Source organism: Silurus meridionalis, chromosome 3 (assembly GCF_014805685.1).
Source record: "Silurus meridionalis isolate SWU-2019-XX chromosome 3, ASM1480568v1, whole genome shotgun sequence".
NCBI lineage: Eukaryota > Metazoa > Chordata > Actinopteri > Siluriformes > Siluridae > Silurus > Silurus meridionalis.
The window spans coordinates 24,095,608-24,113,036 of record NC_060886.1 but is presented as its reverse complement, the minus strand read 5'-3'; the positions used below and the strand labels follow the sequence as shown (position 1 = coordinate 24,113,036).

The 17,429-nt window shown below is 41.7% G+C and overlaps 1 protein-coding gene across 1 annotated transcript in view; it reads right to left on the bottom strand.

Moving 5' to 3' along the window:
* Window positions 1-17,429, bottom strand: part of si:ch211-45c16.2 (mitogen-activated protein kinase kinase kinase 13) — a 43,012-nt gene that overhangs the window by 6,437 nt on the left and 19,146 nt on the right. Inside the window, 9 exon segments of the mRNA XM_046845208.1 lie at window positions 289-432; window positions 1,399-1,515; window positions 1,624-1,733; window positions 1,969-2,077; window positions 2,799-2,957; window positions 3,068-3,226; window positions 3,644-3,835; window positions 3,927-4,110; window positions 4,658-5,301. Of these exon segments, the coding sequence (XP_046701164.1) occupies window positions 289-432; window positions 1,399-1,515; window positions 1,624-1,733; window positions 1,969-2,077; window positions 2,799-2,957; window positions 3,068-3,226; window positions 3,644-3,835; window positions 3,927-4,110; window positions 4,658-5,240 (1,757 nt within the window). The 5' untranslated portion in view covers window positions 5,241-5,301.

Sequence of the window (17,429 nt, the reverse complement as noted above, 5' to 3'; positions counted from 1 at the left end):
GCACACAATAGAGTAGTTCTACATTAAAACCTAAAATAAGTAAACATGGCATTCTAACCATTCAGTGTACAGTTTGTATAGAAGTAACAGTTTCAGCAAAGAGGCAGGGGCAGGTGTTTGGGAAAGCAAAGGCATGTCAGTCTTTTTTTTTTTTTTTTTTTAAATCCTAATTGCAATTCACCTCAGAAACAGCAGATGGCTCTACAAATGCACCCAGTTTTGAAGCCACGTGTGCAGAAAGCCATTTTCCAATTGGACTTAAAACAAATCCACTGCATAATAAGCTACCTTTTGGGAGTCTGTGTGCCAGGTTTGTGGTTCACGCTGCCTTTTTTCCTGATGAGTTTCTCAACAGCGTTGGGTCGGACGATGGGTCGCACCACATGGCGTTTGTACGTGCCGGGGTACTTTTTCTCCACAGCTTGCTCCCTCCTGCTCGAAAACCAAAGCACGGTGGTTATTATAATAACATTTAAAAACACTACTGCTTCGGCTTATTCGAAACCCTAACCCTAACCCTAACCCAAATATTTTATTTGAGGTAAGAATAACATAGCAAAGCTAACAGTCGGTGCAGAAAAGTTAACAAAAAAAAAAAAAAAAAAAAAAAAGGAAACTATAATAATACAATTTAAATTAAGAAAATAATAAACTGTTCCTATTAAAGGTAAGTATGGATTGAGGCTAAGCTGAGGTTGATCTGTAAACAGATTAAATTAAATGAGAACTGCACTGAGACAGTCCAGGCCCCACTTGAGATTTATGCGCTCACATTAAATCTCCCAGTCATTAAAACTGAAATGAAACAGACACGTGGCAAGAAAGTAAAGCCCAAGAGGCTGAATCTGCTATTTTTCAGTTCTTTCCCCAAGCGATTAAAAGTGTGTAAGATTAATCTGGAATGTGGAAAACATTTACTGAAGACTGCAACAGTAGGTCCATTATGATGATGTCATGTTTGTGGGGTAACGTGAAATAATTGTTTTACATGGAATCATTTTCTCCCTATGAAGTTTGTTCGTTTATCACAGCTTGATCATTCATTGACACAAGGGAGTCTGTTCGAGACTCTCAAAATGACAAATTTACATCAATTCACATTCAAAATTATAAAAATGCGATGCTCGAAGGTTTTCACTTTGTCAAGTTTGTATATAGTTTGTGAAAACCGGAGATTGTGAATAATTCAGACGATAACAAAATATATGCTTTAAAAGCACTTTGTGTCTTCAAACACATAACAAAAATAAATAAATAAAATCGGCAAGCTTTCGATTGAACTTCTGTGCACCAGTGCTAATCTCTAATTGCTATGCTCTGGTTATAGATCTGATCTCGGGTGCTGCTGATGCGACGGATTTCATGCAGCGAGATGTCGAGTTGCTGAAGTGTGCTTACTTCATGAGCTCTTTCTCTCGCACTTCTAGCTGCAGCATGATCGCGCTCAGCTCCATGTACAGGTTGTTCGCCCTCTCCAACTTCTTCTCATAATGCTCTCGAATGTCCAGTGCATGCCTATGAAAGTAAAAAAGAAATTGCAGGAGTTGGAGAGAGTCTTGAAAATGTGGCACTTTCTGCTATTATATTTGACATTTTGCAGTATTAGGGGGGTCTTCTGCTGACCTGAGCTCGTCTCTTCTGCGCCGTATAAGTTCCTCGTCCAGGCGGTGGATGCAGGTTCCTTCACTTTTTATCTTCTCGAAATGCTTCTTTACTTCCTCTCTCCACCCCGCCTGCAAAAAAGCCATCCAGACACATGCAGGTTTCTGTTGAGCAACCAGTCCACTTAATTAGATCAAAGAGACCATTGGAGCCAAAAGGAAACTCGCACAGACTTGATTAGAAGCTAGAAAAATCTGCAACCTGAGCTTAGGATTCGTTACGCTGGCGCTGTGAGGCAGCTCTACCTGCTGTGCCAGTACATCGTTTTACAAGTCAAACTCTTGTTAATATTCATAAAAGACAAACCTGAGATTTAAAGTACGTCTCCTGGGGGGCTCCAAGTACATCTGCAGAGGCGATGTCCAGGTGCAGAAGGATCTGTCGGAACGATGGCCTGTTTCTGGGCTTACCCTGCCTGTTAACAGAAAGCGAGACTGATAAGGATACCGTTTCTCTTTCCACCGGTTTAATATCCATCCGAATTGCAACATGCGAACTAATGAAAATGGGTATGAGAAAGCCGTGGCTCATTTGTTGCCTCGTTTCGAATCTCCTGTAAGACGGTAATTTCATGCAGAAGTGCCCTGTAGTAACGGATTTTTACATTGATTTTTTTTTTCAAGGTTTCTGTGTTTTCTGACGCACATTAATGCCTAAAATTAATCAAGTCAGGCAAATAAGAATTTCCCACTGCAAATGTTTTTGCAATCTCTCGGATAAATCGGTTTTGTTAGCCTCCTTTACTGCACAGTAAACGAGTTCCCATTAACAGCTTTAACATGCAAATTCAACAACTCCAGACCTCTCATCTCTGTAATCGGGTAATGGATTGAAAAATACACAGGCCACACCTACAATTAAAACGATTAGCATTTAAGTGCCCAATTAGTTTTGATTCAGTGAACACAGAGGTACTGCGTAAACAAAATGAAGGTAAGAAGGAATATATTTTAGTACTTTGCTGCACGCATCTAGCTTCATGTCATGCTGGTATGGTGAAAAAGAGGAAAATGTTTCCAAAATTCTTAAGGCACTGCATAATGAATTTACCCAAGAAAAGAGTGGGGGAAAAAGAAGAAGAAAAGAAATGAATAAAAAGGAAGATGGGGTGGGATGTGGGCGGGTTTTGCAGTCACCATGTCTGCTTCATTAGGATTTTGAAGCCGTCAGGGCATGTCGAGGGCACGGGAAGGTGCAGACTGTTACTCCCTACGCCCCAGATAATGGCAGAGGAGTCCACATCTTTATAGGGGATCTCTCCGGTCAGAAGCTCCCATAACACCACACCAAATGACCTAAAGAGTAAAAACAGAAAACATTTACACTTACATTCCAAGAATTTATGATCTAACGGTACATAAAAATATCCAAAAAAAAAAAATAAATAAAAAATCCATTCACTTACCAGATGTCTACTTTCTCAGATACAGGCTCGTTCCGGATCACCTCTGGAGCCATCCAGGCCACCGTACCAGCGAACGACATCTTCGTGCTCTTGTCACTCAGCTCTTTGGATGTTCCGAAGTCGGAGATCTTCACATCATCGTTGTGTGTGACTAACACGCTAAAGAAAAAAAAAAAAAAAGAATTATTTGATCATATTTATCCTTTAGCATCTAAATGGCATGGTCAAACTCTACTGATGTTTACTGTTCATTAATAAATGCTGTTTGTATTTATTAACTTTGGGATCACAAGCTCAGGAGGTTTGATTTGACCTACAAGCTTAAATCTTCATAGATTTCACACGAGCGTGGCTTTAATAAAAAGTTAGCTTCCGACTAGTTCTGTTTTCATACATTCAGTGGATTGGATTCAAAATCAATACAAGAGACTGCAAGTATTAAAAGAAACGTGACTGCCATTAAGACTCGGAGGAGTCACGTCACCATGCATATTCATACACAACTATCAAACTATGGACTTCTCAGAACTATTCGACATTTCATGTTAAGACTATTGGATGTTCCTAGAAGCTTACTTTGGTGACTTGAGGTCTCTGTGGATGATCTTGTGGAGATGTAGGTAGTTCATGCCGCTGGCGATGCCCGATGCCCAGTCCACTAGGAGACGGGGAGTTACCCTCCTCCCTTCCCTGAGTACCTCATACAGCTGCCCCTGAGCACAATACTCCATGATGATGCAGTAACACGGTGCCTGCGTGCACACACCCCTACAGAGAAAAAAGAATGAATGCAAATCAGTACATGTAAATCAGCAAAAAAACGCTTTGGAAACATGCAATACTCATTCTTGGGTCGTACTTGAAGCCGATGATGTTGGGGTGCTTGAGTTTGCGGAGGTGTTTGATATCGGTCTCTTTTTGCTCTCGGACCTTCTTGATGGCCACTTCTTCAGAATGGAACTTTCCCAGGAAGACGGCGCCCTGCGCTCCGCTTCCCAACCACTGCAGCTCGGAGATCTCCTCGAACGGAACTTCCCAGATATCTACAAACCGATCGACAAACCGTGTTAAAAATTCGACCGATGGAAATAACGAAATCCGCCACAGCTGATTTCATCGTGTCGGAACAGAAAGCAAAAGAAACGAGTGAGGCTTTTAGATGAAATGTCCTAGGCAGGGTTTATCCGATTTATAGGGTGTAAAAAATGTAAATGAATGAATGAATGAATCAACCAGGGAGAAGCGTACAGGTGCAGGAAAATAATCAACATTTATATCCTATTAGTTCCTGATAACACTTACGTGATACAACCAGCTACAAACAGCTGTTTCTTCTCCAGCCTCTTTCGTTTCTTAAGACAAAAATCATAGCTTGGCATGATACCAAAATGGAACAAAAAAGAATTGGAAGACTCTCCCAAGGCTGTTTTCAGGTACCACACCTGCCTCTAAGAATCTCCCAAGATGGTTTACAAAGTTGGGGTTGATGCTGTGATGCCCAACATGCAACGAATTGACCTTATGTGATACTATAAAGATCAGATTTATAAATTAATTCAGAAAAAAATTAAAATCGGGACACCGAATCACCTTGCTGCTGGAGCTTGTAATCTGTCGAGTACGTCTTCCCTATGATATTCCACACGGGCTTTAAGCAGCCGAACAAGCCGTCCAGGAAGCCGCCTCCGCCATTGTTGGCTCGGTGGAACTGGAGTTTGATATCGTCGTGATGATGGTGGTCGGCGTGCTCCAAGTTGCAGCCGCCGACCTCGTTGCTCTCTTCTCCGCAGGACCCGTGCTCTTCCTGTTTCACGGTGTGTTCCTCGTCATGCTCCTGCAGCTGCAGCACGCTGTTCTCGAAGTGGCCCTGCTCTCGGCTCGAGTCCTCGCTGAGCGCCGTGCAAGGTGGGCTGCTCCCGCTCACGGCCAAGTCGTCGTCTCGGCCCGGCTGTAGGGGCGCGGGGAGGCTGGTTGGTGGGGCCAGGTCTGTGATGATCTGCGGGGGAGGGGCGGGCGGCGGCGCTTGGGGAGAAGGAGAACTGTTGGCATTGGTTTTCTTCAGAGCGTCTCCCACCACGGTGAGCTTGAGCTCTTCTTTGAGCTTTCCCACCAGCAGGCTGGGGCAAGAGGTCCAGGACAGCACCTCTGGGGAGCTACCCATGGTGCCGTGCATGTGCAGAGAGGAAGGCGAAGAGGATTTTAATGGAGGAAACTTCGGCTTGAGATCAGGAAACCTACACACAGAGAGACGGAGAGCACAAAAATCAGCATGACTCTGTTTTCCTAAAAATATAACAGCCCCCTTTTCTGCATCATTGAAGGAATTTTACCACGTGTCTCATAGCACAGACGGTCCACTAAATCCTCAAATCCCACAATGCTCTGCAACGATTTAGTGTCCGAACAGTAGATCCCAGAATATACAGGGAATGGGGAGTAGAACATTATTTTGGATAAACAACCAGTCTAACAGTCAGTGGTTATCTATCTTGTAAAGAGCTTCTATTAATAAAGTTACTTTTGTTCAACCTGAAAGAGGGAACAGGAAGCACAAAAGGACAGAAAACCAGGGTCCAGGAAGCATTTGTTCAAATCTACACTCAGATAGCTTGTTCAGTGCAGCACAGGGATTAAGCAGACATGGGAATAGGGGACTAAACATCTGGCAGACATGGTCCTATCACTAGTCTAACACACAATACTTTATCTGCTTGTGTTATTAAACAAGATGCCGGTTCCCAGAAGAAAGCTCGCTTCGGTCTCATTGTCGCAGAAATCAACTCTTAAGTACAGTGTGCATGGGTTAATGGTTGGAGTGGCTGTAAACACGGCCCAACAGGATGTAGGAAGTGCACGCCTCCACAGCTGTCATGTTCTCAGCCAATGCACAAGTTTTATTATTAACCGCCGGAGTTGTTATTAAACAACGAGCGTTCCAGCTGTAGATCACGACAACACGGATTACGACGATCCTCCCGCTGTCTTGTGTAAACACAGAGTACAATCAGGCCAAAGTTCACCAGAATGTAAAACAAAAAGGTATACAAACTCACACAAGGAATTACAGTTGTATTTGTGTAGCTATGAGGAGGAGGTGGACATCAGACCTGAGCTCAGCGAGGCACAAAACTAAAAACGGTCACAGGCATGGAACACTTTAGTCATTATACAGAATTAAATATTAAGCAAAATGATAAAGTATGCAGCGTTGTTCTTTATACACAATATGCTCCAGAATTATTGACACCCTTGTTCCCAGGGGGGTGGGGGGTGGGGTCTCACAATTATTGGCACCCTTACAAAAACCTGAATATGCATTAGTTAAACTTCCCTGAATATTCAGCTGACCAAATTTACTTAATCATTTAGCTGCATGATAAGGACCCCAGAATCCCAAATGTTTGTTTCTTCACCTTGATAAATGAGGTCGAGAATACTCAAATTTAGTAGGGGATTAGTAAAATGTTTGCGATAACCTAGAAGAACGCTTTTATAGTAAGGAAAATGTCAATATCTGTAATTCTACACGTCGAGTGTGTTTTTAATGTTTAGTCCAGTAAAAGTGGAGCTCTGCTAAAACTCAGGTATGCAGCAGGTCGCCCAAACAAACACCTGATCGGTGGGTTGGTGAAACGTTGGCAAGACAAAAAATAATGAACATGTGACTGCACCGAGCGAAGTCTATCGCACGTGTACACGAGAGGAGAAAAGGGAGGAGTGGAAAGAGTTGCGCCAAATAGATAAACTGCCCTGTCCTTTTGTTTGAGCTGTGCAATCAAAGCAGGACCTATGAACTACACACGATCGCACACACGCTCCTAAATTAACACACGCACACACATTCGCCTGTGTTCACACAAGGTGAGTGAACCGTCTTTCCACTTCCCAGAAGAATAGGCTCTCTGTTTCCAGTAGCATTAATCTGCACAGAAGAGTAACTGGATAGAACTCTTTCCAATCACACACACACGAATGTGATGCGGAGAAGCACAATGCTGCAAACACGTGTGTGTGTGTGTAACCTGATCAGTGGGTGTGAGTGATGGACCAGTAGATGGCATCAATAATGCAAGTTTAGCTCTCAAGCTCTCAGCGCACAACTGAGAGTGCAGGATGCAACCAGAGCGCTCGCTCTCGCTTGCTCAGGTAACACAGAAATCCTGTGTGTGTGTGTGTGTGTGTGTGTAATTCCATCCTGGGGCCAATGCTGATGCTCCGAGCTGCATTACACCCTGGGTGAATTATCCAAAGCCCTGACAAACAAACACACACACACACACACACACACACACACACACACACACACACACACACACACACACACACACACACACACACACACACACACACACACACACACACACACACACACACACACACACACACCCCTACACCAGTAGGAATGTACAGATTAGACTTTCCCCCCATTTTCCGATACAATCCGGAGATCAGTTCTCCATTAGCCCATATCCGATATAGATCCGATATTTGCATCGCATGTAAGCGCCAAGCAAAGTTCATTACTGCTGTAAGCTTACATTTAATACAACATCTGTGCTGTATCAGTAGAAACTAGACACATCAATGCTTTAAACTGGTGCATCACTAACAAGCAAAAACCAAACAAACACTGAGCATTCACAATCACACAATTCCATGATCCTATTTTCACAACCAATCCACCAGATGTTTCTATCAAGTAATATTAAGAACATTGAACTATTTAAAACTGAAAAAAAAAATCACATTCATTACGACTTCATCAATTTGTGTATTTTAGGACCTGGTTTCACAACGTATTCAAACTCCTTCGCCCTATTGTTCGGTATTGTATTGTTTTTCCCTCCCCTGCTAGAAATACTTTATAATGAAGACATGTGCAGGTATTAACAAAGCTCTAAATTTATTAAAAGTCACAGCAACAGAAGTCATTTTTTTAAGGTTCGAACAACAACCAACCAACCAACCAAAATAAAAAGTAGGCACTCGCATTCAATATGCAAAATGCTGAGGATGAAGCCACCAGAAAGACCAAGGAGGAGGTTTATGGATGGATGTGGTGAGGGAAGACATGCAGGAAGTTGGTGTGAAAGAGGCAGATGTAGAAGGCACAGGGGGGTATGGAGACGGATGATCCGCTGTGGCGACCCCTAATGGGAGAAGCCGAAAGAAGTTGTCGTCACTCGCTTTCAATACGTGTTTTATCCTGATCAGGATATATTTTAAACAAATGTTCATTTCAATACATATTTTACTGCTTAACTTTGCTATTGTTTAATGGTATTTGTCACTTCAATGCGAGGTGACTGTAAGAACGAAGCAGAAGGTCAAAAGAAAAAGGAAAAAAAAACGAACATCTAGAATTTATGATCCTCAAGTTACACGCGTCACCTGCGTTCTTTGTACGTGTCTAATCAAAATATAGGGCAGAACTAACCAACTAACATGCAAGAAAATGTTTAGGTTTTGTTATTTTGGAGGAACATGGGCAGGATGGTTTTCAGTGTTGGATTTGATGTGCCTGCTCATCCACCATGTGCACAGAAGCCTCCGCAATCTGCGCTGTGAATTATTCATGGGTTTGGTTGTCTGCCCTTCCATAAATAATGTCTGTACTTTATCGGCATAGGGCCTGACCCAGCCGGCTAATTTACACGCCACTTGGACCTGGTTCTGACCGGTGAACACTGCTGATGGGCAGGATTGCAGGGCTAAAACACTCTCTCTCTCTCACACACACACACACACACACACACACACACACACACACACACACACACACACACACACACACACACACACACACACACACACACACACACGAGTGCCATAAAGAATAAAAGACAGACAGTATCTAAGGTTATGTTTTGTCCAAAAAAAAAAAATAAATGTGGTGATGAGAAAAGATAGAGAGAGCAGGAGATAAATAAAAAGAAAGGAGTAAGCAGAATTACGCCATTGATTTAAGCGCTCATCTGCCGGAGAATAAATGGCTCTAGTCAGCCTTGACGGAAGCAGTATTAAAATGTGACTTATCAAGGTTTAACTTATAATCCATGTGACGTAGTCGGAATCCACACATCCACAGAAAAAACATGGAGCTGCAGATCACAAAACTGTATAAAGTCCAGAGAACTTATTTAGTGCTGCCTACAATTACAAACAAATACAGTCTATTAAATGATAATTTTTTTTTTTTTTATTATTATTATATAGAATTTATAATTATTATACGCAAATATTTATTCATTTACAGATTATTCATTAATATTTAGCTTTGGATTTACATGATTTTCTTTCTTTATTTGATCTTTGCTCAGAATCAAAATCAGATTTAGTTATTTATTAATTTTTATATTTACATTTTTCTTTTAAAGTTATTTTATTTGTATTTTTTTTTTTGGGTTTTATGTTCTATTCTTTGGTACCTATAACTAAATTCTACTCATGTTCTACTTACCTACAAAACCCTAAATGGTTTAGCTCCCATGTATCTATCCAGTCTTCTAACACGCTACAATCCGTCACGCTCGCTGAGATCTCAAAACTTCTGGTAGTTACTAGAATAGCAAATTCCACTAAAAGCGGTAGAACATTTTCACATTTAGCTCCTAAACTCTGGAATAGTCTTCCTGACAGTGTCCGTGGCTCAGACACACTCTTCCAGTTTAAGTGCAGATTAAAAACATATCTTTTCATCGAATCCTACACATAACATACGTCTCACATCATAACCTTGTGCTTCAGAACATCTGATCACATGCACATTATCAACTTGTGCTGTTAATATCATGAAAAGCAGCTACGCTAATTCCTCTCCACTGCTCCTTTTTTTCTCCTCATCCTGAGGTTGCTCCAGCTCCATACACGTGCCACCTCATGATTATGGACCTTCAAAGAAGTAGATGCTGACCCCCGCAAACATCCCGTACCATCTAGAGACGTATCAGTGCCAATTGGATCCCACTTCATGTAGCATTTGTACATTGGACCTCAGCGTTTAAAGGCTCTGGCATGGAGAAGCTGGTGTTGGATCTATAATGATTTCAGATGCTGAGCTATTTTATGACTTGCTCAGTAGCACCTGGTTCTATAAACTCAAATGACTGTAAAAACCACTCATAATCTTACATTCCAGTGCTCATGTTAGTTCTCTCTCCAGTGTTTAAAGATTTATAATCACACTCTTGATGTCACCCAAATGAGGATGGGTTCCCTGTTGAGTCTGGTTCCTCTCAAGGTTTCTTCCTCATAACATCTAAGGGAGTTTTTCCTTGTCACAGTCACAATGGCTGCTCATCAGGGATAAATACACATCATTCACTTTAACTGTTGATTTCTGTAAAGCTGCTTTGAGACAATGTCTGTTGTGAAAAGCGCTATAGAAATAAACTTGAGAATGCAGAAACAAAGCTGTGTTGGGCACATAATTTAAAGCAAAAACAAAAAGCTCAACCTTTATTATACATTCCGTGCCACCCAATTGAGGATGGTTCCCTTTTTGGGTCTGGTTCCACTCAAGGTTTCTTCCTCATGCCATCTCAGGGAGTTTTTCCATTGCCACAATTGCCACAGGCCACTCATTAGAGATGAACTTACAATTATAGGAACAAACTTAGACACTGAATTTCTAACTGCTGTATCTAAGTAAACCTCCTTTGAGACAATGTTCAAAAAAATGTATTGAATTGAACCAGATTTAGAAAGAAATACACTGTATAAGACATACAAGACTGCACAATGCTGATATATAACTGTCAGAACGAGGAACTACACAAAGCATACAAGTAAATACATTGTAAATGTGCCTCGTTTTATACATTCAGAGCAAAGAAATGTTTGGCAGCTGTTAAAAAAAAAAGTTATAAATAAATAAAAAACTTTGCCATGATTTGGTGGAAAATGATAATAGTTGAAAACTTGTAAAAAAAAATATTTATCTGTGTATGTAATGCTTCACTCTACTCTTTCTTCAATAAGAAATATATATAAAACAACAACAACAAAAAAAAAAACAATAATAATTCCAGTAATTATTACAAACCTTTTCCATTCAGTTGGCCATAGACACTAGGGAAAGAGCAGCTGGTGGTGGTATTGGGGTGTGTGTGTGTGTGTGTGTGTGTGTGTGTGTGTGTGTGTGTGTGTGTGTGTGTGTGGGTCGTCTTCCTGCCTCCCTACACTAACCACACACACGTATGTACCCACATACTAATTAAACAAGAACAATTAATCCCAATAATACAGAAGGACCTAAAATCTGTGCCACTTGGCGAACGTGTGCCAGATTAAAACAAAAAAATAACACTATTGTTTTCGTTTACTAGAATAGCTCCAGCATGCAGCTTGTACTCCCTGAATCGAGCCTAAATAAGCCATCATCCTCAAGCAAACACACTCCGGGAGAAGCATATGCTCCAATCAATCTACTGCGCAGCATAAACACACAGCCACACCCACAACCAAACACACTCAGCATCTGTGTCCCCGTAACTCTAGGCCTCATTAGCTGCAGGCCCCGGGGGCGGTCTTTCAAGGAGGCGGGTGGCGGCAGGGTCCGGGGGATGGGGTCGGGTGTACGCTCCAGGGGGACCAGCTGGAGAAATGCAACAAAGAGCCAATTTAGTCTCCGACAAAGAGCCATGCACCCTCGTTCTGTCTGTCTGCCTGACACACACACATACACACACACACTCTCAGATTCCCTCTCCATTAATCCAGACACTGCCTGATCCCACTGTGCTCTTTCGTCTTCCATTCCCGAAATCGATCAGATCCCCCTGCTGAGACTTCCAGCTCCAGTCTGCCCATGCGCCGGTCCCATGCCGAGACGCTGACTGACGGAAGAAAGAAATCACTCAATCACTCAGCGTGATTCACGCCACCAATTAGCCCTGGCAGCCTCCCACAGCACCTGAGCACCATCATCACCTTATTCGCACTACAAGTCATTATTTAACACTTTTCTCCTAACACGGTCCCTGCAGCCTCCTCACTTCATCTGCCCATGCTGGATCCAACCCACACAGCAAAATTTAATTCTAAAAAGAGACCAAAGTAACTGGACTTGTCTGACTGGCATGTCTCAAGAGCCTTCGAAGTTTTCGATGGGGACAAACCAATTGCCTGGGCAACGGAGACGAGGACGTTGAAATCAAAACTAATAAAAAATGATAAAAAAAAATATGTGCAGTGTGCGGAAGTAAGAATTTCAGATCTTTTAGAGTGAGTGAGTGAGCAATTTCCGAAAACCAAAATTTGTCCAGATTATTGTCTGGACAGTAATCCAGACAACTGAGTGCACATTACTGCTTCCCAACTAGCACCTGCTACAACATTCGCTGGAACGATGTTTACCACTCCGTAAGATTTATTCGGGTGTGCAGGAATGTGGAAAAACTAACCAATAACAGCAAATATATAGCACAGTACAAACATGATGCAAGACAGATTTTGAATAACTAAATTCTCTCTCTCTCTCTCTCTCTCTCTCTCTCTCTCTCTCTCTCTCTCTCTCTCTCTCTCTCTCTCTCTCTCTCTCTCTCTCTCTCTCTCTCTCTCTCTCTCTCTCTCTCTCTCTCTCTCATATATATATATATATATATATACACAAAGTAAAAAAATAAATAAAAAACAGGAGCACGCCTTGATCAAGAGAAGCACTCCGAGCAGACGATGCAGTCCGATCAATTCTGTGAAACAATAGAGCCAAGTCGCTATTTCACTTCAGTAATATCACACTGATACTGTCTGGGTTGCAGGAAATGAATGTGCTTTATGAAGAATTCGGTTTTGATTACACAAACTAAATGCAAAACAATTACTACAAGAATAATTAAAGAAAAAAAAGCACAAAACAAAGCATACAGATAGACAGAGGAGTAAAATAAGTATTTGATTCCGCACCAACTAGCAAGTATTATTACTCGCACAGACCCAAACTAGTCCTGTCCCTTTAAGAAAGAGCTCCTAATATCATATATACATATATAAACACACACACACACACACACACATACAGTCTCTTTCTGTTAAAATAAACCTAGACCTAAACATTTTGGACTGTTCATTTCTTTGTAAAAGGGGTAAACCCACAAAATCAGCAGGGCATCAAATAGTTATTTTCCCCACTGTATACAGTACATATACATACGTACTGTATACAGTGGGGAAAATAACTATCTGATATGATGCATGATATTTGGGACACAATAATTCTATTCTATTCTAATTCATATTTCATTACTTGCATAATTCTTTTTATTTATGAATTTAAAATGTCTGTTATATTGTTAACACTGTTTATTTCTCAATTTGCTTTCTATAGGCATAAAGAACAGAGCTTTTAAAAGACCATGTAACACCTGACAGGAGTGGGGCCGGTGCAAGAGCATCCAGAAGCACTAGTTTTTAAAGTTTTTAAGCTTTTGTGAAAAGAGCATACCCTTATGGCAAACGTACTAATCATATAATCGACGACAAGAACATTATTAACAGAAGCTTGAATCAGTGAACCCAAATGCTGGGTAGTACTTTGGATCGAATGGCTCATTGAAAACAAAGAATTGATAATAAATGAATATACCCTGCATATCAAATCGTTTAATATCCACATTCATACACCCCTTCTCCATTCAGAAGAAATTTAGCTCCTGTCACCTACCACACACTGTGGTGGTGATGATGTGCTTGAGCAGGTTACAATCCCGGAATAGTTAAGGCTTGTGTGAGAATGCAGCATGGGACTTTCCTCTGCTGTCTGCATTCTGATTTGCAGATGAAAATATGGGCCGATGTGGAAAGCTGCTTTTGTTTTGTACGCCCCCACCCCCCCCTTCTCTCTCTCTCTCTCTCTCTCTCTCTCCTCTCTCTCTCTCTAAGCTCTGGAATGAAGCATGCAGGTAGACCTATAATCTCGTCTTACCAGAGCAGATTGTGCAAATACAAAAGAACCTTGATTCTGTTCAAAAATATCACACGGCCCGAAAGACAACACTCTCGCCCATCTCGTCGTTTTCATTTCATCTTCAAACCTCCAGGTATTTTCAGGGATCAACGTTCCACTTATAAAATCGATGACTGTAACAAAACCCAACAACCTGAAGACAACGTGGACCGTGATAGTGTACCTCATCCTGCTTACACGGCAATGCGTCTAATGTAATGGAGAGTCTAAATAATGAATTTGCGATCGGTTGCTAGACTTTTCCCTCAATACTGGAACGGTATCTGTGCGGTCGGTTTGATTTCTTTTAAGCAGAAAACATTTTAAAAAATTAAATAAATATTCGCAGGAGAATTCTGGAAAGCAGTTGAGCAAAAATGTACTTCAAAACCGAATTCTAGCCCAGTATAGAGCACGATCGAGTGCGAAGAGCCATATTAAGATGACGTTAGCGTCCCTGTGTGATGTCTCGATTACCATTTAAACACCTGTCACAAAACCCACACAGCAACGATATGAGTATGAGCATATAGTTTCCACGAAGTTCATTTTCCTAGAAACTCTGATATTTCAGCTACACAGTGTCGTATGTTACGTGTGTATTCATTATTGAAATAGATTCAGCGTTAATGGATTTCTTTTTTTCCAGCGTCTGACTGAACCGACAGTCGCATCTGCTCGTTTATTTATTTCCAGAAATCCAAGTATTTTGCGACATGGGCGTATTTAGATTTCCTCTACATTACGATACTTCACGTTGCATATTATAATAATATTATATTTGCATATAATATTATAAGCAAAATAAATAATGCTTTCTAACTTCAAAAGGTGAAACTGGTGTGCGGGCAAAAATTATTCAATGCGAATGTTACTCTTAAAAACTTTACCTTAACAAAAAATAATAATAATAATTGTCCTTTTCTATAACTTTAATCTGCCTAGAGTATTTCATGTCACATGTGACCATGTGACTACATAATTATCTAAAACAAAAGTGGATTCGGCTATAAGGCCCGTCATTCGACCCTGAGCTCAGGATAACATCCTGTGGGTGTATATATGGGTTTCCCTCCACAGGCTGTAGTTTCCTCTCTCGGTCCCAAAAAAGCATGCTGGAACATGGAACACACTATTTTTATATATTTTTTTTTCTTTTTCATATAAAAAAATCTAATGATGCATGAAACACCTTTTATACGCCGACACAGAGCTGAAAGAGACCTGACATTTATTTCACAAGTCTCACATCACAACATACTGGCACCTGAGGTACACCTGGCACAACTCTCACACTCCCACTCCCACACACACGTGAAGTGTATGAGAGGACTGTTCGTTTATTACACCTGACCCGCTTCAGTGTTCGAAGCGTTTACAAAAACGTGCCTGATCGCGGTTTATTTGTAATTGGATGCTAATTAAGACCGGCGTCGACACGCGTTCCTACGCACAGGGCCGTACTGTGATGAGCACGTTAACGTGATGATCTGAAGTCACATGTGAGCGCGGTTAGTGGGCAGCGAGTGCTGTGAGTCACGCACTAAGAGACAATGTCATGCTCCAAAATAACAAATCTAGCTCCGAGTGTGTGGCATTCGAGCGCCGTTTCTCGGTCCCTAGAGCACGTAAACGGCACCAGCAAAAGCAGGCAAAGGTGCTCTAGCGCCATTATTCACAACCATCATCCACTTACATCCTACTTATGGGCCTCTCAGGAGCCAGAATTAAAATCGAGGGCTTTTCGATAGCTGTGGGTGAACATACGCAACAAGAGAGAGGTGTTCCAGATAAAAGCGTCGCTTTTTGGTATTCATTTCCATCTCTACACTCCGAACGAAGAAATCACAGACCTTACCCAAGGCCCAAATCACTTATCAAGAGGACCAAAGAATGCCCCAAATGCAGCTCTACTGATCCATCAAACTGGTATAAACTCTGATTGATCAAATATTCATTAAAGACAATCTTTATTAAAACTTGACTAAAAACGTCTCGTGCTTGGAAACGAGTCGCCTGAACATATTCATTAGGAATATGAAAAGAACTGTGCAGTGTTCTTGCAGTTGCGTCCGGTTCAATGCTGGGTCCGCTTCCTCTTTCTCAAGTTGTTAAATCCTAGAGCCCATCTGCTGAGAAGATTGATGTGGACGGCAGCAAGGTCATTTAGGAGCTCAGCTTGAGATCTTTACATGAGCGTAAACCATATGCTCTGCTCAAACATTTTGACGCACCAACTGTTATTGGTATGATGGAAATCTAGAAGTACAAGAAGTTGCCGGTGTTTTTAAAGAGACGCAACCAGAGCACAAAGATGAAAGTAAGACTGACAGTGGGGAGACAGAAGGAGGTAACACTGCTGCTGCACTGATATGAGAGCAGCCCAAATGGGAAAAGATCCCAGTGTGACTACAAAGGACACAAGAGGAGCTGGCTCCATGTGAACAGAGCCGCGAGCCAGGGATGGAGGGGGAGGAGGAGGAGGACGAAGACGAGAGAGGCCACAGCTGACCAGCTGCTCCCCTTTTATAATCAGCACATAGCTTTTAAATCAACACATAAAAAAGCCAGCGTGCTGGATGGCATGAATAACACAGGAGGATGCCTGAGCTGCTCATTACAATCAGAGGGAGTGTGTTGGGGAGATAGGGACATGCGCGCACACACACGCACAAAAGCATACACTGATGCACACAAACCTACAAACAAGAAGCATGAGCTTTCAAACCAGCTGTTTCCAGGATCACAGGAGTCCCCCCCCCTCCACTGGGGGCCTGTCCCCCTCGTCTGGTGTCTCTCTCTTCTTACATCGTCTTACTGTCTGTCTCGGCATCTTTTTGCATGTCTCTCTGCGAGTCTCACTCTCTCAACTTCCATGTCTATTTGTCCATTTTCATATTTCTGTCTCAGTCTGTGCATCTCCAGCCCCTGCCTGTGTGTGTGTGTGTGTGTGTGTGTGTGTGTGTGTCTATTTCCCTCTGTGTCTCTCTTCTATCTGTAACTGTCTCTGTGCCTCTGTACATCTCTCTTTCCTCTCTTTATGTACAGTAACTCACTTTTTCTGTTCCCTTTCTTCCTTCTCCCTTTCCTTTTTTCTTACATTCATTTGCTCTCCCCCCGTAACGGTCTGTCTTTCTCTCTCTTTAAATATGCTGAAAGAGAAAAAAAAAAAATCAATACTTTACATTAAAGTGTCCATTAGCAGCAGCAGACGACTGGACAATGACTGCTGTTTTCTTAAACACAAGCATCTACTTTAGCGAAAACCAACCCAAAACTACAGTATATTGATAACGAGGCATGACAATCGCTCAAATGGTTATAGATCAATAAAGCTTCCCGCTGGATATAATGATTCAAACACTTATCGAGTAGGATTGAAGCACCAATGCAACATATAATGATGACTGAACTTTA